The 22,814-nt window shown below is 43.1% G+C and overlaps 1 protein-coding gene across 1 annotated transcript in view; it reads left to right on the top strand.

Moving 5' to 3' along the window:
* The window catches only part of SLC38A9 (solute carrier family 38 member 9), a 68,520-nt gene that overhangs the window by 30,662 nt on the left and 15,044 nt on the right, over window positions 1-22,814 (top strand). Inside the window, exons 9-13 of the mRNA XM_066614562.1 lie at window positions 3,092-3,283; window positions 5,397-5,504; window positions 12,406-12,512; window positions 18,363-18,476; window positions 19,437-19,585. Coding sequence (XP_066470659.1) covers window positions 3,092-3,283; window positions 5,397-5,504; window positions 12,406-12,512; window positions 18,363-18,476; window positions 19,437-19,585 — 670 coding nt within the window. The remainder of the gene's footprint in view (window positions 1-3,091; window positions 3,284-5,396; window positions 5,505-12,405; window positions 12,513-18,362; window positions 18,477-19,436; window positions 19,586-22,814) is intronic.

Here is a 22,814-nt window from a genome sequence, read left to right as displayed (position 1 = left end):
AGAATAATGCTGGTGACTCACTTGCATCCATTGTTGGCTTTTCAGAAACATGACTAAATACTGTAGGAAGCCTTGTGTTTACGGGCATTGTAACTGAATGGGAGTGCTGCCAGTGTGGGATGAAAGACTTTGTATTGGGCAGATTCTGTGGAATACATCATTAGACCATGGTCTGCAAGAAACCATGCTTGTTTTCAGTAAACAATCTGACTGGCAGACAGCTGCTTTTACCAAATCCAAACAAAAATGGCAACCTTTTTCCATCAAGGGCTGTGATTTAAAGCTCAAACAGTAACTATATTACTTACATGTTTGTTACAACTCCATCCCACCCTTCTGCCAAGGAGCTCATAGCGCATATAAGGTTCTTTTCCCCCCTGCCCTCCCTTTTATCTCACAATAACCCTGTGAGGTAGCTTAGGCTGAGAGATAATAACTAGCCCAAGGTTAGTCCTTGCAGAGCAGTATATAACCCTGGGACTCCCTGGTCCTACTCTGACATTCCTAACATCTACACGGTCTCTCAGTGTAAAGTGGAGATGGAAGCTAATATTAAAAGGAGTGCATTGGTGAGCAGTACTGAACATACCTACTGCTTTCTTCTCTTCAGTGTCTCTTCAGTCTGTGGTCTGACATAAAATTCAGGGCACATGAAAAACACCTCTTCAGGGTTCAGCTTACTCCGGCATCTCGTTTAGTAGGCCCTTAACCTGCTTGCTGGAGTCTTGTTGTGCTGTGTTTGCATTCAGGGGTCTCAAGGGAAGCTATGAGGTGTATGAATGCTGCATACACAGTGTCTGAGAATCTGTACATGCAGAGCTATCTGAAGTGCTTTTGGCCCACTTTGCTACTTGTATAAGCTTGAGGTCTGCACTCTGGATGTATACCTTCTCTCATCAAAATAATCCATATCAGCATTTACATAGAATACTTCATTGTGTTTTTGGAGGAATACTATCAGTGGGTGAGGATGGGAGTGGTACAGAACAAGAAAATCGAGTGGCAGGAAGGGATTGGGGGAGTTCAGTAGGTCTAAGAACACTGGCAGGATAGTATATTAGGCAGGACACACAATGCCTTGGGCTACAATCCATGCATGGGATTTCACTGTTGACGTAGGAAGCTGCCTCCATCAGATGACTGATACAGTGCTTTTCAACTAATGCTACTTCACAATTTAGCAGATGATACTTGGCCCCACAGTCATGGTGATTATATGGTATTCCCCACCTGGTGCAACCTGCTGGAAGTAGAGATGGTTGGGATACCATTGAGTAAAATATGACTGCGCCGGTTTGGGGAAGGAGAGCGCAGAGCAAAGCCCCAAGCTGCCTATTCTTTTGCATAGCCATTGTCTACGTGGAGACACTCATGGAAACAGTACCTACAGAAGATGGCACTTGGAAGAGTGATGCTTGAAATATAAGAAGGTTGAAAAGACCTTATCTAGCTTAGTACTATCTGCACTAACAGGCTTGGGTCTCTTCCAGTTCAGGGATTGAGCCTGGGGCCTTCTCTCTGCAAGCTCTACCACTGAGTTAGAGGTCATGCCTGACTGCTTGCATGCCCTTATTTCTGCTGGCATTCTAGCACCAGCTGCTGTGCCTCTCTGCTACTGCGCATGCGACTTCCCAATAAGCAAGTAGTTGTGCTCATGCCAGCATTGAATCATGCTGTAGAATGTGCTGTCAAAATTAGCTGCAGCATTCCAGAGCAGCAGCAGGCCTGTACAAATATTTCTGTTCCTAGGGGAGGGTATAAAGGGCTGTACTAGAGGCTGTACTAGAAAGTTGAAAAGGGGGAATAGAAACAGTTTCTTGTAGGAACTCCCTTTCCATGAACAACATAAAGGAAACTGTGCGAGTTGTGACGTTCATGTGTCATTTTTCAGTGATTAAAAATATTAGCCAGTGCTCAACACCATAAATTTCACAACCTTGTAGTTCATCAGTTAATTGTTATGTAGCTATAGGCAAGTAATTATCTTCAAACAACAACCCCGCCAAACTGCAGGTGCGTGTGGGCACACACACGTGTACTCTTTTCCCCATTCTTGCCCTTGCACCTCCCAAGGACTAGCCAGCACATGCAGAAGGAGGGGGCAAAATTCTGAAGTGGTAAACTGGATTTGTTCCACTTAAACTGCAGGTGGTGGGTCACATTAGAATGCACTGTTAAATGAACATGTCTCTACAATTAGAAAAGAAGCATAACAGTGACAAGATTGGGCTAGGATCTTTCTCCCTGATGTGCTATCTTTTTTACTTGCAGAGAGGTGCTTGTGTAGGGAAGCAGTCAAAAATGGTCTTCCCGGAATTGTAGTCTAAGCTGGGACTGCCTTTTGGTACTTACTCAGGTTTCTGCCACCACATTATTTGTATGCGTAGACCAAGCCAGAGACCGCAGTGGCTCATTGGAGAAATACAGCAGTGCCTTTTGGTTACTGTTTTGATGCTCTTATACATGCTTCCTGCAACGAGAAAGACAGAAACAGCATGTAGGCTGGCAGCACCCAAAGCATTGTTCCCCAGTTTGAAAAGCCACTCTTTCTCTCTCTCACTCTCTCTTTTTCTTTCATGATGAGTCACTCCACTGCCTCCCTGGCAGTGCAGTAGGGAAGCTTATAGCCCAATCCTAATAAACTTTCCAGCACAAATGCAGCCCTGCTAACAGGGCACATATTGCAATCGGGAGGGTGCAGTTGTGGAGGCCTTCCCAAGGTAAGGCAATGTTTGTTCCTATATTTCAGGGCTGCATCAGTGCTGGCAAGTTGGTTAGGATTGGGCCATCACACTGAGTTTTGGCAGGTGGAAAGGGACTAGTGACACTACAATAATTTTTCAAGGCTGTACTAGTTTGTATGTTTTGTAGCTGAGATATGTAAAGCTTGTGCTTAAGTCCAGTGCAGTCTGCTTAGGATGGAGTTTCTGTGAGCTATAAGGTGGAGTTTAGGGCACACCTAGCAATTTTCCCTAGAATATGCTTTCAAAGTAGAAACCGTGAGGTGGTGTTTGTCTGGACACCTGATTTCATTTTTGCGTATGCCTTCTTGGAACTAAGTCTCTGTTCATTTCCCTTTTTGGTTTTTCAGTCATTTGTCCAGGTAAGGAAGTACCAGGAGGAAACAAAACCCTGATGTCCTTTTCTACCAGTGATGGAGATTTTGAGGAGTTTGAACGGTGGTGGAACAAATCGAACACTGTCCCATTATACTTGATTGCTATACTTCTGCCCTTATTGAATTTTAAGTCTCCATCTTTCTTTGCCAAATTTAACATGTTAGGTAGGTAATAATGTTCCTGGTGAATCTGTTTGCTATTTGACAAGCGTGTATGGCTGCAAAAGCTGAACTGTTTTTCCCCTCTGATATCCACTGTCCTGGCTTAGGGCTCAATCTTATGCTCCCCAGCACTGGCAGTACCCATGTACTGTCGGCTTTGAGTGTTGCAAATTTGCTGCAAAGCACGTTTGTGGCACCTGGGGAGGAGGGGGCATTGGGCCAGCGCCAGTTGGTGCTGAATGTCAGCACTAGGAGAACACGGCTGATGAGCTGCCAGTGGTAAGTAGCACTGCCAGGTGGCAGTGTAGCTTTTTGGGGTGGGGGAATGGATCAGCTCAGGAGAAGGATATGACAGAGGCCTCCTCCAATCTTATCCCCCGTGTCCAGTTGCAATGCCCGACATGGGGCTTCTTAAGTTTGTGCCGGCAAAATAACTGGTGCAGACTTGAGTAGGTCCATTGTAGACCTGGGGCCTTTCTTGGAAGGGGACCAGCTTCCCTGGCCCTGCTGGATGCAGTTGTAGCCATTTTGGTACCACTGCACGCAGTGGTGCCGGGGAGCTTAGGATTGGGCTGTCCATCAAATTCTTCAGTGTGTTTGTCTTCAGTGTTTCACTATACTTGCAACATTTTTTAACTTTGGACCAAGATTTTTAGGTGTTTTTTTAAAATATGTGTACTTGAAAATAGTGTTAGGGAGGCCCAGTGATGGAATTGGCTTGTAAGAAGCCAATTGTAAGGGCTTGTAAGGGCTTGTAAGAAGCCCTTCCCTGATGTTGTTTTCCAAATGGAAGTTGCCTCTTTCCTCATCCGACCCCTGAAACTGCTAACAACCTTCCTGAGTATATTTTAAAGAAATGTTGTGATTGTGCCTGTCTTTTCCTTTCTCCAGCAAGGCTGTTTGCAGCTTTGGGCTGGGGAAGTTTATTAGGAAAATGCTGCAGGGAGAAAAGGTTAGATGTCCTCTCTGAATACAGGCCCATTTGGTTCATTTTTCATTTGTTACACAGTGAATGCCAGAGAGCTACAAATGACCTGGTGTTTATGTCATGTGATTCATTCTAAACTCTCCACTTGTTTTTGTAATGGCAGAATTACCTGTAGTGTTGAAAGCGATGTAAAAAATAACTGTATTTAAAGTTTAAAAATACTAACAGAGTTCCTTTTTCTGCTTGCCTCCTAGCAGTTGCCGTTCCCTTGCATGGCAGTACTTGGCATGTAGCATTGGGGGAGGGGGGAAATGACCACCAAAACAAAGTTGAATTTTGCATCCTTGGGTAGAGGGCAGGAAAGGTCTGCTGCTCCTTTTAAACTTCATGCAGTTTTTTAAAAAGAAAAAAAGCCTACTGATTTGCCATAGAAGAGGTTAATACCCACACCCCTGTCTCCCACACCCTCCCCAGTTATGGTAGGTATAATGAAAATGAATGAGATAACACCAGAAACAAGTGTGATTTTAATGCATGAATAACAAACACAATTGGAATAATGAAATGGAAATGTTCTTGCATACTCCCACAAATTAGTTGCAGTCTTTCAACTTGTCAAGCACTTTTGATGTGGCCGACTGCACAAGTTATACAACTTGTTGTGTCAAGCACTTTTGATGTGGCCGACTGCACAAGTTATACAAGTTGCATTCCCTACACCAGTTCTGTTTGTAAAGAAGAAAATATGCTTCCCTGTATTGCTGATCTTTTCATGAGCAAGTCTGCTCGTAAAGGCAATGTGTTCTGTGTATCTTCTCTAACAGACTGTTGTCCCCAGAACTGGAGAGGATTTTTTTTTCCTGTCAAGACATTTTCTCTCTCCCCTCATTCCCCCCAAAAGACAACCATCATGTGGAATTAAATTGGTATTAAAGTTGCATTAACATAATTTTCTCTCCCTTCATGCTCCCTTTTTGCCTTTTCATGCTATTCAGTAGCATGAATTAATTCCCAAAGTTAGTTTACAAGTGAAAACACACAAAGGAAGGAATGCAAGAAGATCAGGGAGAGAAGTTTGGATATTGTGTCCTGTGGTTAAGAAACTGCTTGTTTGTGTTAAACTTGTTATTGTGTTTCATTTAAATGTACCTGGGTGTCTGAACTCATTTCCCCATTCCGTCTTTGCAGGTACTGTTTCAGTAATCTATCTAATTATCCTTGTTACACTGAAAACTGCACGTTTGGGATTTCATTTAGAATTCAATTGGGTTAAAGAGGACCCATATTTTGTGCCAGGTAAGCTGTTGGTTTGTGTGTGTGATTTTCAAATCAGCACCAACTCTTGTGTGTTCCCTTTTAATAATTTTAACAGGAATTTAGTTAATTATTTCAAAAGTATTGTTCTTAAAGATTTCCTGTTCCTCTTCCTAGAAAGACAGGTTAATGGTTCAAGGAGTTGTTTTTTTTTCCTTTTTAAAGCAATGTGTAAAACACCACTGATCTGTCTTTCTTCATTATTTATATAAATGGCAAGAAAATGGGTTCCCAGCACATGCTGCTTCTGTTCATTTGAAACAGAAGGGCATGGAGGAGGGAGCTGCATGCCAAGTACAGGTAAGTACTCATAGATAAGCAAGAGCCCTTCCCCATGGGTGGGTGGGTTGGTTGGGGAGGGAGGGGAGGGGAGAACTCAGCCTCCCTTCTCATATGATGCTACTGTTCATTGGAAACAGAAGCAGTGTGGATGAGGGAGGCTGCACCACATTCTCCTGGGAAGGGAAGAGGGGCAGGCCATCTAATCTTGCTGTCTATCATCTCTTTGCTATCAACTGGGTGCTTTGTCAGCACCAGGCAGAAGCAATCTGGAGCTGCTGCAGCTTTTCCCCCCTTCCCCCCTGCTGCAGCCACAATCTTCTCAGGTGCTCACTGAAGTGGTGGGCTGGAGAGGGCTGTGGTCTGATGGACTGGGTGCTTGTTTATTGCCCGTCCAAGGATGCCCAAGGGTGCAGCACCACACAACCATTTAAGGTTGCTTCATGGTAAGGTTGGCCCTGCCTGTGCACATCGTCTCATTAATTCTTGCAACCCAATTCTGCTTTCTTCCCACCATCAGCATGAATGAATGATGCTTAAAGTGGCTTCCCTGTGTTCCAGGCACAAGTGGTTCCTTGCAGCTAGATATGTGCGGATGTGGGGAAATGGTTCATTGAGAAGCAGTCATAGACCTGATGTTTCCAGAGTTACTTCAGGATAGGATGAACTGATTGGCTTTTCCAATTAGCTGGCACCTCACGCTTGCACTAGCTCCACTTTTGAGGCCAGAAGTGTCATTCTACTGCTACAAAATTCTGAGAAAGCTTTCCTCATCTGTTGTCTTATTAGATTATTCTTCTTTACATCTGCTGGCACCTTGGGAAATCATTATGCCAACTGCCAGTTTTTAATTATTTCATGGTTTTAATATGAAGCTGAGGGAATTAGAAACACTTGATGCGTTTTCCCCCAATGAATTTCACAATTCCTTCTGGTAATACAAGGAATTGTTGCAAACCAAAGCAGTTTTGCTGCTCTCCAAGCCATGATATATTGGTCACCACAAACCCAAAGAGAATTGCTAGGGACTAGTTCCAAAAGACCTTCTTTATTCCACAGAAGAATATATGTGGAAAATATTTGATAATGAGAAACCCATGCTGATGTTCCCGTCTGACATTGTCTTCCACATGTAGTCTTTGACACAAGTTTCTCTAATGGAGAGAAAGAGAGCTGTTGTAGCATTACAGGAAGAAACGGCCTTAAAAGCAGCCAGTGAGGAAACTTCCGAGCAGGCTATGCAGTGATAGTTCAGTGGGGCTCAGCAGGGAGAGGTTGACTGGCAGATTGGTGCAGTTTAAAGGGATTCTGCCCCCCCCACCATCCCTGCCTTCTTGCCTCCTTGCTTTAACCTCCCAGTTATCACTATGAATAAGGAAATAAGGGGACCCCATAGCAGCAGCGATGGTTGACAGGAAAAGGGTGAGAGGTGAACTTCCCTTTCAGCCCACTCTGAGTTGAGAGGCTGTGAGCAAGGGAAAGAATTCTGCACTTGCTTGTATGCCCAGGTTATCCCTTTTCACTTCAGCTCTCTAGCTGAGCAGAAAAGCGGCATGCGAATGTGTCCCACAGTGTGTGTTCTGGAGCACACCCACTCTCTTTTTACTTGGAAATGCAGCCAAGACAGAAGCAACCAGGCCAGTTCCCTGAATGAACTGAGAGTCCTGAAGGTGGCTGCAACTCTTGAGGGGAAGAGATGGAGTTCCACTTCATGGAGTTCTTTAGCCCAGGAAGTTTAATGGTACATGAACTTGCCATAGTTTGAATAATATTTAACAAATCTCTAGTCAGCTTTCAGTAGTTAGACATTCTTGTTTTCTCCCCCTCTCCTTAAAAAAAAAAAAGCCAAGGAAGAAATGTTGACAGTGAACCAGTTCATGCATGCAAGCTGAGCTAGGCGGAAGCTCATTCAAATGTGTCATGTGCATTTAGCAAGCTATTTACATGGGAGTGGTTCTCCAGGCAAATGCAGAGCTACTACTGCAGCCTCTCTCTCTTTCTGTAGGTTATGTTGATATTGAGGTAGTGCTGGACTTCAAGCACACCAGTTTAATCCAGACTGTGAATTACAGTCATTACCTGTGAGGCTATGTTTTTACAACAGCTGATTGAAGGCTAGTATATTTTTATTTTCTAAACCTTTATATCCCGCTTTTCCTGAATATAGTGTATAACCCAGAGTATAGCGAGTGAACTCCCTAATCAAATCTTGCCTGAGTTATGAACTGACAAGGTGGTCTTAACTACCTGAGACAAGGAAATAAGACAAGGAGGCAGGAGGTCTGGTCTAGAGGGTAGAGCCTCCGTTAGCCCGAAGATAACATCAGAAGGTCACCAGTTCGAGGACACCGGCAGCTCCCTAAACGGCTGAGAATGACGAGACCTTGAAGCAGCTGACAAGATGAGCTGAGTGATTCCACCTGCTCTTGGTGTGAGCAAGAAGCATCTTGGCTGCCCTCCATGAGAGAGATGGAGCTGCTTCTTAGCCTGCGTGGGAGAACTGGAGGCCAGAAGTGAGGCCAAACCAGGAAGATCCATCTGAAGTGTTGTTGGTTCTTGAAAGAGAGAACCTCTATGTTTGTAAAAATCCCCTTGAGGGATTTAGAAATGCCTGCCTATGTGAACCGCCTTGAATAAAGTCAGAGGAGTAATCTGATGACCAGAAAGGCGGTATATAAATACCTAGTTATTTTAAATAAGCCTCATGCATCAAGATAGTTTATTGAGAAACCAATTCTGATTTGATGAACTTTCCTTTGCAATTTAAGTTAAAATGATGAAGCAAAGCAGAGCACTAAATTGTAATTGTATTTGCCCCTCGTATTACAATGTGTGCTGTACAGGCATCAAGGCCCACTCTGGTTTGATATTATTCTTGGTATTTATAGTTTGATAAAATGTATAAATCAAGGTCATTTGCTTAAGAGGGGAAGAGTAGCTGTTTCTTTTAACAAAAAGCATATGTAAATAGGAGGAATTGTTAGGAGTCTGCACAAAGATTCAGGACTTGCGGTTTGGAAGACATTTTCCCTCCTTTCCAAACCACTATAATAGAGTAAATAACAGCACTAAAAAGTTTTCCTAGTTGATGGCTGATGTTTGTGGTAAACATAATTTCCCATCCAAATGTTGAAATGGAGAGTGGTTGAACCTTGCCTTGAGAGAGAAGGTAGGAGAAACCGTTTGTTTCAAGGAACTCAGAGAGATATGCAGTCCTCTTGATGAAGATCCAAGTAGGAAGGATGCTTTCTTCCTTGTTGTCTTCTTCAAAAAACAGATGCAATAACCATCAGGGGCAAAGTATTTATCTGTATAAGCCCAGACCATCAATTGTTGTGCCAATTCATGCAGAGGGGGGCCAACTGACATGGTAAACACACTTATGGGGTGCACATTGACAGCTTACCAAGGCGAGTGCTGTATCCGTGGCTGCCATCATGTCTGCTTTAGGTCTGTCTTAGCTGATCTAACTTGAAACCCAAAGCTGTTCCATGTCAGGCCTCCAGATGGCCTTCGTCAGAAAACACGGCTCAGATTTTACTGTTTACTGGCACACTTAATCTGTGAATGTTTATAGTCTGCGTGGTTGTCCAAATAGAGCCAGAAAAAGTAGCGCAGGGCGAAATGATGCTGCTTTGATGAATTGTTTGGGAATGGGAACAGATGTCAAGCCAGTAACTGCATCTCGGTGAATCCAGCTTTGACTTTAATCAGACCAGTTCTACAAACACAGAAAGTTCAGCCCTGGCATTCTGTTAGAGATCATGGGTGGGCACTTGGCTCATCCTTCAAGAGCCCTTGTTGAATAAAACAGGCAGTTTCAAGGCTTTTACCTGATTTTGTGAAACAAAAGGAACACGCTTGACATGTTCTGCGTAATTACTGTGGACAGCAGTAAAGAGGTATTGGTGTGTGTTTCATTTTGTTCTTTCTTTTAACAGCCCTTTCATATAATTAGGGATGAAAGCCCCCCTCTTACAATTCTACTTCTATTAGCCTCTGTCTTGCTCTGGGCAAGAGTTAGCTTTGCTGGTAGGAGGTTTGTAACTGTACCAACTTTTCCTGGTGTTTTAAAAATGCAAACGAGCAAGAATTATGCTGGAGGAGTACCCACTATTATTTTAAAAATGAATGAAAGAGCCAGATTGGGTCTTATCCTTCCAAGAAGAAGTTCCACAGCCTTTAACCCCATCTCCAGTTTGCATACCAGCTGGGTTGGGCCTGTGACACATGAATGCAAAGGGCAGAGACCAAAAATGGAGCATGTACCCAATCTCTTCAAAGTAGAGCATTTGTGTTGAGTGTGCCATAAGAAATCAGGTGGCCCCTGGTTGATAAGAAACACAAGACCCTCCTGGAGGCTGGGGAGATTGCAGAAACCATCGAGCAGAACCTTGAAAGCTTATCCTGGTGAGGTAGGAATGGCAGACCCAGGGACCATGGGAGGTGCCCACCATGCAACAGTGAGCTCCCACCAGCATCTGTGCAGCAATGCCACAGCCCTCAGTTGAACCTCACCCAGATCAGGAGCATGGAGCATCTCAAAGGAGATGTTATTGTGATGAACTGGGACACACGTGGAACCAGTGCCCCAGCTAAGAAAGTTGCTCCTCAGCTGCAGCATCAGCAAAACCCATGTTACATGTTGCATCCTATCCTCCACAGGGCCTCTCACCAAAGCATCAGGTTGCGGTAAAGGTAAATTGAGAGCAGTCCCAGGGGCTGGTTGATTCAGAGGTCAATTTTTCTATGGTTCCCAGCAGCCTTGTAGGGGTCACCCAACTCCTACCTAAAGAGATCCATGGATCTATCAAGTACACCTTGAAGCTCTTGCAGCCCTGTTCTGCCCTTGAGCCCTGTCCCTTGGGGGTAGATGTGATGGAGGGGGAATAGGTGCAGTTTCCCCTATATGCAAACTACACTGGTTTACTAGGAAAATGCTGTTTCCAGAAGTGCTATCTTAAGGATTTGTGCAGTACTGGCGTCCCTGTTTTTTGTTCTGCTCATCTTCCTGAGAGTCCTTTGCACCCCAATCCTAAGCATATTACTTTGAAGACTGTTCTGTCATAATGAGGTTTGTCTCTGAGAAAATATGCTTAGGATCAGTGTTGAACTTTGCCCCTCAGTTGCTGAACTTCCAAAGTACCCGCGCTTGAGTTGGTGTCATTTTCTAGCAAAACACAGACTGTAATGGGTGCTTGTGAATCCACTTGGATAATTTATACTTAGGGCTGACAGTAGTAAAATTTAAAATGGCTGAATGAGATACATTTTTTCCATGGAGCTGTTTGTTGGTAATCAACAGAAAAAATTTCCAAAGGCAGTTATAAGTGCAGTGCCATGGAGACATATAGAGAGAGTGAGTGTTTTGTCTGGGAGTAGCCATCCCTTTGCAGTAAGTGCCAGGGCAGTTACTGCATTCAGACGGAACAGCAACAACTCTGGAATGAGGGCTTTCTACAAATGTATTTTGTTTCATTTACATCCAGCCTTTATTCCATCATAAATGCCAAGGTAGTGTATATATAAGGCTTCCAAGATGTCACCCATCCAGTCACTGACTAAAACCTACTTAACCTCAGTAAGGTGGCTATATTATGTGCAGACACATGTGTCAACAAATGACATCCAAAGTAGTAGAGCTACTCCTGTGCCAGGCCCTTGGAACAATGCCCCTTGGAAAGCACTTCTGTTGACATCTTTCCCAGTTGCCAGAAGGGCAGCCCAATCTTATGGAGGATTGGGCTGCCAGCCGGATGTGACAGCAAAGCAGAGTTCCACTGTCCAAAACAGCTGCTGACAGCACAAGGAGCGCTCCGCCAGAGGCTATTTTGGGTTCATTTCACTGCCCCAAGAGGTGGAAGCGCCCCTTATCTGTAACCAGAACCTGCCTTTGGTACCAGAGCAGATAAGGTAGTAGAAGGGCAAGGAGGGAGAAAAACTGAGTGAGGAGGTGGCAAAACTGAGCAGGAGAGGGGAGAAATGAGGGCTGGGAGGTTCCCAGGGCGGTGGATCCAGCAGTGATGTTGTGCACCAGAGCCAATCCCCTCTGTCAACAGCATCTTTCTCTCTTTGGACTTGTGCCCATGAAAGAGCTGGTGCAGGTCCAAATAGACCCGTTGTAGAGTGGGAAGCTTATGGGGAGGGGGGTGAGGGGAGTGTCCTTATATTTCCTCATTTTGTTAGCTGCTTTGGACCTTTACATTGGAGAAGAAATGCACGCTACAAATTATATAAATAAAGCATATATTAAATTGCATTTATAAAGGAAAATGTCTTTGATACTATCACACTTCATGGTACTTAAGATCCTTCTAAAAACTTACCTATCTATAAACTGATGCTTCGTAATTACTGAGTGCACAATACAAATTGTAAAACTCCTTATTCAGTATGTTTTTAATTGTGGCCTTCTTCCACCTGCTCCCTCTCCTTTTTGTTCAGTAAAGCAGGAGATTGGGGTTTCTTCAGTAAGAACCCAGAGCAGCTGTAAAGAAGGTCCTGTTACCCAGCACAGGTCTCCCTGGAGTCAGAAGGGATGCTGTTTACTATCATGGTGTTTGCCACCATTTTGATCATGATGATTTTACTTTTGTTTCCCCAGAGTTCAGGACACTGTTTCCTCAGCTTACAGGGGTGCTGACTCTGGCCTTCTTTGTTCATAATTGTGTAATTACAATGCTTAAGAACAACAAGAACCAGGAAAACAATGTAAGTAACTTCATGAGACATTTTACCTGCAGTTGATAGCTTGTCTGAGCTGTTTTTTGGAAACTAGGTGGGAGCTCAAGTTTGTGGCTCTTTCCCTGAAATTCTGTCATGCCCCTTGCTTCTGTAGTCTGCCTACCTTGTGCTTATTCTTCATCAGTTGGCTGTGTTGATTGGCGGTGAATTGTCAAAAGGTGTAACTTGCATATACTGCACTTGGGGAATCAAATGTTCTGAATTGTGGCATCTAAACCATCCATGTAAGAGCCTTGTGGGCATGCCCTGAAAAAAGGTGATGGAGTTCACCAAATATGTTTCTTTGGTGATATGTTCTTTAATGCCATAAGAAGGATTTCAAACACAATCCCTGAGCAAGGAATCCTGTTTTTTCTTCACTTTTCTTCTTAAGTTTGACAAAATAACCCGTGAACTAAAATATATGACGCCTACATAATGAACTAAATTATCAATTTGGAAGCCAAGTTGCAGAACACCATTTAGTTTGTGAAACACATGGATAACTGCATCATTGAATATTCCAGAAATAGAGCTAGCTTTTAATTTTCCTATTTGCATCAAGCTAGTTTGCATATCATTTTCATTAACATATTTGCTAACTAATCTTGCATTTCTGGGCATGAATGTGTAGTCATCTCATTTGGAAATTATTAAAGTCAAATATTGGCAATTTAGAATCTCTTATTAAAAAGCTTGATAGTACTTGGACATTCAAAGAGCTGAAAGAAAAAATAAAGTTGAGCTTTGTTGTATTTGCCTCTCCTAGCCTTTTGCTGTGCTATTACATCACCAGTCTTACTTCCACAAACATAGTGTCTAAAAGCTTAGTTAAGGAAAGAAAAAAAGTGAGGATCTAGGGTTGTACTAGAACTTTGAGTATGCATAAAAGAATCTTTGGGATCTATATTGTTTACATTCATGGATCTGGTTATTGTATACTGAGCATTAACTTTGAGCTGGAATTCTTGTTCAAGTGTTGGTTCATTCAGGGGTGTTAGAACCTGGAGTGCTGCCCCACACCAGTGCCAATGCAATTGCCTCTTATAGTTCTTGTGTGATTTCATCAAAGCCGGAAGTGCAAGACTTCTGGGTTTATTTAAAGGGACAGCATGAACAAAGGAATCCTGCACTTCAAGTTCCAAGGAAAGTGTGTGAGGAGCAAAATAAGGAGGGGATGATCTGCTTCTTCTCACTTGAGTAGGTGGGAAGTGGATCACTGCAACTTGCATCAGTGACAGGCTGGAGGGAGGGTAACCCCGAATCCACTGCTCTCTCAGACAATCCACTGCTGATGCAACCTGCTTTGGCTTGCCTCTTGGCTGGGCTGGTTTGAGTCAAGCCACTTTTTCAAAACTATCCTTCTTCCCTTCCCTTGGCTAACATCTGTACGCTGGCCTATGATGCTTGTAATGATTACTGTGAAACTTTTCTTACTGAGATTACGGAGATATTCTTAAGTAACAATGATCAGGCTACATGCTTATTTCCCATTGTTTGTATTTTGATTCGGTAATTTATGTGCCGTGTCTAATCTGTCCTACTAACTGCAGTGTGATTTTTACACTGCATGTTTTGATCCTAATATATGCACATCCAAATATATCAACTGTGGCATAATTGTAGTGAAACTTTGTGCTAGGCTTAGATCTCATGAACAGCAGATGAGGTAGTAAACTTGTGACTGAGGGCCCAATCGTATCCAATTCTCCAGTGCCGTTGCAGCTGTGTCAGTGGAGTGTGAGCTGCATCCTGTGGTGCAGAGGCAGTCATAGAGACTTCCTCAAGATAAGCTGCATTGCAGCTGCGCTGGTGCTAGAAAGTTGGATAGGATTGAGCCCTGAGTTCTGCCATTTTACATTGCAAGTGGGAGCTCATATGATGGAATGTTCCCCTACAATACACCAACAAATAAAACCCCCCACCAGACATCTCTGCACATACAAACTAGTCTTTTCCCTGTTATGCTAAGTTTTTAATGTGAGAATTTTTTTAAAGGGGAAGTATTCATAAAACAATTCTTTTACAGAAGAGCAGTCACCTGAACTCCCATCCCTAGCTGACACTCCAAGATCTCATGCAGAGCGCTTATTTTGCTAACTGAGCCACAAAATAGCCTTCTTCAGTCTTCTGCTTGTAAAGCATGCTCTTAAAAAAAGACAAATCATTGCATATGACAAATGAAAGAACATTCTGTGTTAAATGCTTCCGGTGGAATAGCTCATGATTGTGATTGTCATTGCTCATGTTGTAAAGTTGCATTCTTCCAATATGTGAAATGCATAAAAGTGGATTTTACAACAAAGAATGATTTTGTTATACACCAATTTTTATGACATCATAATGCCCCTTGAGGACTGGAACTGGAAAAAGGATTGAACAGACCAACAAAAATCATAAGGAGTATGGAATGTCTTCCATACGTGGAGAGGCTAAAGAGTGTTGGGGCTCTTGAACATGAAAAACGAATGAATAAGAAAGAATGATAGAAGAATATAAAACGGGTTGGAATGAGTAAATAGGGAATGCATGTTTACTGTGTCAGTTAACCCATTTTTGCCTGACCCACAGGTGTATACATTTGGTCCCTGTTGTGTATATGCAGCATTGGGCAGAAATGACTTAATTAATGCCAGAATCGAGAGGCCACTAATGAGATTAACAGACCGCAGGCCTAAAATGAAACGCGTTTTAAAAACTCTTAATAATAACCTGTGGAACTTACCACCATGGATCTGAAATTATACCAACAATCATAACTCCAACAGTACTCTGCTCTTACCACTGTTTTACAAAATATTCTATAGTTGTGTCTTTCATTCCACTAATCTTTGAGGTACGCTGCTGCCATTTTGATTCTATAAATTAGGGAAGTGAAGCTGGCCAGAGTTACACAGTAAGATCATGGTATTGATAGAACTTGAACCCAGGCCTCCTAGTTTAATCATCTATCCACAAGATTGCACTGGCTCTTTTCAGGAAATGTTTTCAGGAAAAACAGTATCTGTAGAAACATTCAGATGCAACAGTTCATTGTTTGAGATCTAGTGTGATATAGTAGTTGGGGGTTAGAACAGGAGAAACCTGGTTTTAAACTCTTTCTCACCCAAGACGTTCACTAGGTGATCTTGGGAGAGCAGCTGTATCAGCTTAACCTACCTCAAAGGGCTATTGTGAGAATAACATGTGAGAGAGCAACCGCTCCAACATTTGCCCATTTCCTGCACGCCTACAATACAGCACAGTGTCTTTTCTCCAGCTAGGAATATAATGTCAGTAGAGAGACCAGTTGCATGTTGAGGGGAAGAGCAACCTGAGCTCTCTGGGGGAAGGATAAAAATGTAATGGATAGTAATGAGAATAGTAATGAGAATAGAGATCCTATCATGATCCCTCTCATTGTAGCAGTTGTATCAAATTCTGCAACAGAAATTGATTACTTCTGATCTGTTGCTATAGTTGTGACATTTTTCCATTCACCAGGGAAAAATGTCCTGACTTTCTCCACCCCTGAGAACTAGCACCTCATCCAATTTTCCTGTTATAGTACTTGTCATGAGAGATTAGAGTGATCCAAAATTCTTCAAAAGCTATTTAATTTGTCCTGTAATCTGTTGAGCCCCTGTTCTGTGCCCCTCCCCCATTTTACATCAGGACTATGCCTTTTCTCCCCCAAGGAAATGTATGAGTTAGTAAGGCATTCAGAGAATATCTTTCATGGCCACTGGAAGGATGGTGTGGGAATCTTGAGTTTAAGGCTGTCTGTCTATTCTTCATATATTTTCTCTCCATTCTCCCTTTTAAATGGTTCCCTTTTTTCCCCATCTCCAAGTAATGCTTACACAATGTCTTGGACCAGAGCCATCGCTTTATGATGTGTTTGTACAGTTCTTTACATGGTGGGCTTCTGATCTGTGTCTGGCGTTCTAGACAGTGACACAATACATTTTAATAACTAAGGTTAAGGTCTGGTCAAACAGCAAGTTGGCTCCTGCTTCCTGCAGTTTTGTCTTTCCTCATCTTTGTAATTTTAAATGGGTACCTGTGGTGAATAACAATGACCTCCAGGCAACTGGACAAAACACTCATTTCTCCCATATCATCCCTTTCCCTGCCTGGCACTTGCCCATTTCCGACACTCTTACAACACAGTGCTGTGTTTCCCTGCCAGCTATAAACATCATGTCAATAGGGAGATCAGCATGTTAAAGAAAAAGATGTGAGGAAAGTCGGAGGTAGGCAGTGGCCCCTCTGAAAATATATTCAAAAGGCTGGTGTGCTTTTTCGCTAGGCAGGTAGTGTATACTGTCAGATGCTTGAGAAATGGCCCATAGTTCAGTGGCAGGGCACATACTTTGCATGTGCAAGGCTCCAGGTTTAACCTCTGCCATCTCCATCTAAGGATATCAAGTAATAGAACTGGGGAAGGCCTGAGACCCTGGAGAATCTCTGCCAGTCAATAGTATGTCATCTAGGACTAGACGAACCAGAGGTCTGACTTGATGTAAGGCAACTTCCTATATGCTTAAATTCCAGTGGAGTTACCATCACTTTCTCACTCAGACAGACAGACAGACAGACAGACAGACAGACAGAGAGGAGAGTTTTAAATGTCAAGAGTGAAGCCAAATGGCTTTGATATGCACGATATATGAATTTGTGACCGTTCTTCTGTAAAGCTTCAATATATGACATAAGTACAGTGATGACTTTTAGAGGAGAGGCATTCTTTCCTTAACATTTCCTTTTTCTGAGCCAAAGCCCATTAATCTTTGGGAGAATTTTAGCTAAATTTTAGCTTTATTCTGGTTGAAACTAAAATAGTTTGATTCTGAAATGCTGTGTTGATGTATTAATTGGTTTTTATGGTGTTGCATTGATGCTGCACATATTTATGAAATTATTTTTTTCAAAAAAAAATCATAATTGTAATGTATCCATTTAGTAGTACAGTCTGGTCACATTTATCCCATTAGTGTGGAGACAGTCAGATCATTCGGTTCCATTTACATGAGGAACAGTAAACTTGAACAAGAACTGTCACGTAGCCCAGGTTCCGACAAATGGTGGCGCAATTATGTTTTGTAGTTCATTGTGACAACTGGTGTAACATAGTGGCTAACACAGGGGTATCCAAAGTTTTTGGCAGGAGGGCCACATCTTCTCTCTGACACTGTGTTGGGGGCCGGGGAAGAAAATAATTAATTTACATTTAAAATTTGAATAAATTTACATAAGTTTACATAAATGTGTTAAAGATGAACTTATATGAATGAATGAAGGTCTTGCAATAGCTCAAGGCCTATAAAAGGCCTTGCACAAAGCAAGGCTGGCCTTTCCTTTGCTGCCGCTACTGCATCACAGACATGAAACAACAGCATTGGAGGGAGCCCTCATCCCACAGCTCACGCAAGAGGTCAAACAGGCTCTCAATGCTGAGAGCAGTTGCATCGGGCCAGTGTGGGCTCCAGCAAATCTCCAGAGGGCCAGAGGCTCATTGGAGACTGGGGGCTCCGTGAGGGCCACATTGAGAGACCTCAAGGGCCACAAGTGGCCCCAGGGTGCCCTTGGGCTATGAGCTGGGAATCAGGACTTCCCCAATCTGAATCTCACCTCTGCCATAAACTTAGTTGCCTTAGGCAAACCACTCCATCTCAGCCTCAGCTCCTCAAATGCAATATAGGGATAAAATTACTTCCTTACAGCAAATTAAGTATTACATCAGGAATGGTATTGCACTGTGCACACTCAAAAAGACCTTTACAAATGCTAATTATCAGTAGCAGTAGTAGTGGTTGATGTTATAATTAAACTGCTTATTTTGTTGTTGAACTGCAGGTCAGAGATCTTTCCATCGCCTATTTTCTGGTGGGTTTCACATACCTCTATGTTGGGGTGTTAATCTTTGCTGCCGTTCCATCTCCACCATTGCGCAAAGAATGTGTAGAACAGGTATGGGAGAACTTTATCACATATTGACCATGCTTTTTAGTACAGGTTGAGTATCCCTCTGACAACCTTGGAACCAGAAATGTTTCAGATTTGTTTGGATTTTGGAATACATATTTGCATATAAATATTGAGATAACCTGAGGATGGAAGCCAAGTCTGAATTTGAAATTCTTTTATGTTTCATATACATCTTATACACATGACCTGAAGGTGATTTTATACAATAATTTTAATAAATTTGTGCGTGTCTGTTATGCACCTGCATTTTGACTGCAACCTGCCGCATGAGATCTGGTGTGGAGCATTCCGCTTGGGGCGTCATGTCGGCACTCATAAGTCTAGGATTTTGGAGGATTTCAGATTTTTTTATTAGGGATGCTCAACCTGCACATCCCCTGTTCTCTTTTCTTGCATCTATCCTTCCATTTATTCTAATCTCCTTGGTATAGACACTGCCTATGCTTGATATAGTAACTGTTTTATTATGGTATTTTATTTGTGAACTGCTTTGAGCAGCATAAAAATATTTTTAATAAATAGTTTGTGTTGGCACTAAACCAGAATTGTAGACAGTGCCACATATAAATGACTCTGGATTTGTCTAGCCAAGGCTGAGTTGGTAGCATGGACTTCTTACTAACTTTTTTAAAATTCCAAAACTAGACAACATTGGGTAATATGCCCATATTGCTTGAGAAATGGACTCTACTCTGCATCTAAATACTTACATAAATGCCTTCAGTACTGAAAATAGAATGTCATGCATATGAGGTGGTTGTTGTAGATCTTTCCAAAGCCTCTCCTGTATTATTTGTATATGTGATTATTATCATTTTTCAAAAAAATTTAGAAATCCTTCTTGTGTATTTTAACTGCATCGTTGTAGCAGTGGAGAAAAACACACAGTACAACAGATCTGTCATTGTTATTTCAATCTGTCATTAGCCTTTCCTCTGTTAGAATTTTTTAGACAATTTCCCCAGCAATGACATCATGGCCTGCCTTGCAAGAATATTCATGCTGTTCCAGATGGTGACTGTGTACCCACTGCTTGGCTACTTGGCACGAGTTCAGTTTTTGGGACAGGTCTTTGGTAATGTGTACCCAAGGTAAAGCTACTTTCCTTCTTTCAGTGTCCATTTTCCTTTTCCTCCCTCTCCCCCAACCCTGCACTTTAGGATACCTTGCTACTGCTCATTCTCCTCATCAGGAGAAACCTTCAGTAGTGGGAAGTAGTGGCTCCCCCGCCTTTCAAACATTTTTGTAACCCAGGAGAACCCAGGAGAGCATTGGAATACTCTCAAGGAAGGATCTTAAGCTTGGTTGTTTCAAAGCCAGTCTTACTGGCCTATTAAGAGTATCAAGTGATTAGGAAGTAGGTAGGGCCGAAGTAATTTTGTGTATTCTGACTTTGATGACATGGAGGATGGGGAAAACTAGTGGCTGATTAGAATCTAGTATTTGTTGACAGTTTCTGAGAAGAATAAGTAACTCTTATGGACTAGCTGCCCACGAATGCTGAGGAAATAAAGAATCAATCCAACAGTCCAATCCTACCCTGGGCCAGTGTGGTAGATGCAGGGTCACTGGCGCACTGGCTGCTGTATCCAACTCCCTGTCCCTGGGAAGAGGCTGGATGAGAGAGTTGAGAGGTAAAAAACCTGTCTGAGTATAGACCGTGGAAGTGTCTCTAATAGGACTCATCACAGCTGCTCCAGCTCTTTTGCTCTGAGAAGCCTGCTAAGGGCATCTTCAACTCACAACAGATATTTGAGATTTGGTGGCTGCTAGCCTCTGCCCCTAATCCGTGACCTGTCCCTAGTCTGCTCCTTCTCCTCACCAGCAGCTGGTCAGTACCATGTGGCTGGTAGCTTATGGCTTTCCAAATGCTGCACCAGTGGCAGCATGGACCAGACCTGCAGCAATGGTGGGACCCTCATATCCCTGTGTACCTCATAGTATGGCCTCATTAGTACTAGATAGGGTTGGGCTATTAGATTTGTTGAAGTGTATGAAGTATGGCGAGGAAAGAGCTTCAGAGGTGATAGATCTAGCCTTGGACTTGGAAAATGCTTTTCCCAAACTGAATCCACCCCTCCATCCAGTCCTCTTTTAAAATGCGCAGGAAAGTCAGTTCTCACAAACATTTGAAAACTATCATAAACCCCTATTTTCAAGCTTCACTGTCTTGCCTAAACGTTTTTCCACCCACTGAACACAATAGTAAATTTTCAGATCTTCATCTTTAAATTACAACTTACTTTTTACAGTTCAGCATGGCCTGAATCTCTCTGTCTTTGAAATTCGAAGTCAACATTTTCTTTTAAGACCGAAAACTTAACAGATGTGGAAACTACTGTTTTATAGCTGCTGGCAACAGCATTCAAGAAAAGATATATAAAAACCAGATAGTTACAATATTGGAGTACAAATGCAGTCTAATTCTCATTATTTGGAAATAGTTTCATACCCATTTCAGTTACATTTAAGGAAGAACCGAAGAAGTTATCTGCTGCTAAGTAACACTTTCCTGATAACTTGCTTTGTTAAGAAGTGCATTGTTCCTGGGTTGTTTTCCTAAATGGGATCTGTCAGCTGTCCAGAAGTTTGTGCTGCATCAAATACCAAATAAGAGTCTGCTTCCTGTTGGAGGTCAGACAATGGGAGCATATTACGCCAATTCTCTGGCAATCCCTTGTGTCGCAAAAGTGCCATAACTCACTCTGGAGACCAGCCCAATCCCTGTTGGGCCAGCAGGAGGGTAAGCCTGCTCGGTCAGCACAGGTGTCGGGGGGCATGGGAGGGGCAGGAAGGAGGCATTACAGGGTGGGGAAGGGTGGGTGGGCCCTTAGGTGGGCCATGGTTGAGCAGGGGTGGGGCCAGGGCACCCTGATCTCAGGCAGATCAGAGCAACTCTGGGCTACTCAGATCTGTGCCACCTCTTGAGGTGGTGCAAATCCAAGTAGTCTCATTGAGGCTACCTGTGGCATTACCTGGCATAAGGAACTGCTTTCTCCTTACCCCAAGCTGAGCTGCATTTGACCCCAACCCTGCATTAGTTACAGGACAGGCCAGCCAGCTTCTCTGTTCCAGTGCGGGTTAGGATTGGGCTGCCCTCAATTTGGGCCTAATTTCCTGGCCCCTGTGTCCTAATTGCCACCAGATAAACGCTCATTAGCAGGACAGGCCTTAGATGTTTGAGTAACTGAGCTGGAAAATCCTAATTGTTCTCCCATTCTCCAGTGTAGTAAAATGTATCACAGGATTGGGCTGTACTGTGGAGCCCATTATGACAGTGAAAGTGAATTCCCCTGTCAAAAAATGGCAGCCAGCAGAGCAGTCTGTTAGCAGCTATTTTGCACACACTGGTGCAACAGCCGGCAGCTCCGCCACTCCACTGTTGGATCTTGCTATGCCCATTGGAACAGGTAAGGTAGCGGTGGGGACAGGGAAGAGGAGGGGAGAGGAACAGGCGCAGGTGAGGGGGGGGGTGGATCCAGTGGCAGCAGCACATGCTGGATCCTATTTCCTCCTTTTTAAAGCTCCCTGCCCCTTCCTTCTCAGATTTAAGCCAGTTAAAGAGCTGACACAGATGTGAGGAGACTAATTGGGGGAATTGGAGACTTACAGAGGGGTCAGCGAAAAGAATTCTTTTTTCTTCTCCCAGCTTCTTTATCCCCCCCAATACATTGTGCGTCTTAGGCACGGCTTCATTAGTGGGGGGGGGGGAGGATAGGATTGAGCTCCCATATTAATTAATATGGATACTTGCTATCTTTATGTGGCACTTCGGAATCTACTGCTTGAAACAGCTGTGTCACACAGTCGCACACAACTATGTGCCTGCCTTGCTCTTAACAATGTCATTCATGTACTGAGAACTGGGATGTTCTAGGAAGTGTTTTTCCTTATACTGAAACAGCCATCAAATGTAGACATCCTTAGTATCCCACCCATTCTCAAAGGAGCTCAACTTGGAGATTTACCCTTGCAACAGACTGGACACACAGTCCCCCCCTGAGCCCACCCTTCAAATTGGCAACTGAGTGTGGGTTGAAACCTGATTTTTCCACCCCCAAACTCAGTACTCTTACACTGTGATGCATTGGTTGGTCACTGGAAGACTCCAAAGTGGCACAGAAAATTATGTTTGCTGGTATTCCACTGAACTGGAACTCTCTATTTTCTATTTATTTTTTCAGCTTGACTTTTCAGGGCTGGGCAGGCTGTGGATGTAAGATGGGGGAACTGCTTAAGCCTTCAGAGATGAGTAGAGCCATCTACCTAGCACTGCTGCATTGCCTCTATTAATTTTAATAGAGTTTGTGCAGCAGCTCT

This window comes from Tiliqua scincoides, chromosome 2 (genome assembly GCF_035046505.1).
Source record: "Tiliqua scincoides isolate rTilSci1 chromosome 2, rTilSci1.hap2, whole genome shotgun sequence".
Lineage (NCBI taxonomy): Eukaryota > Metazoa > Chordata > Lepidosauria > Squamata > Scincidae > Tiliqua > Tiliqua scincoides.
Note: the sequence above shows the minus strand (reverse complement) of the source record. Positions and strands in the feature narration are given on the sequence as shown.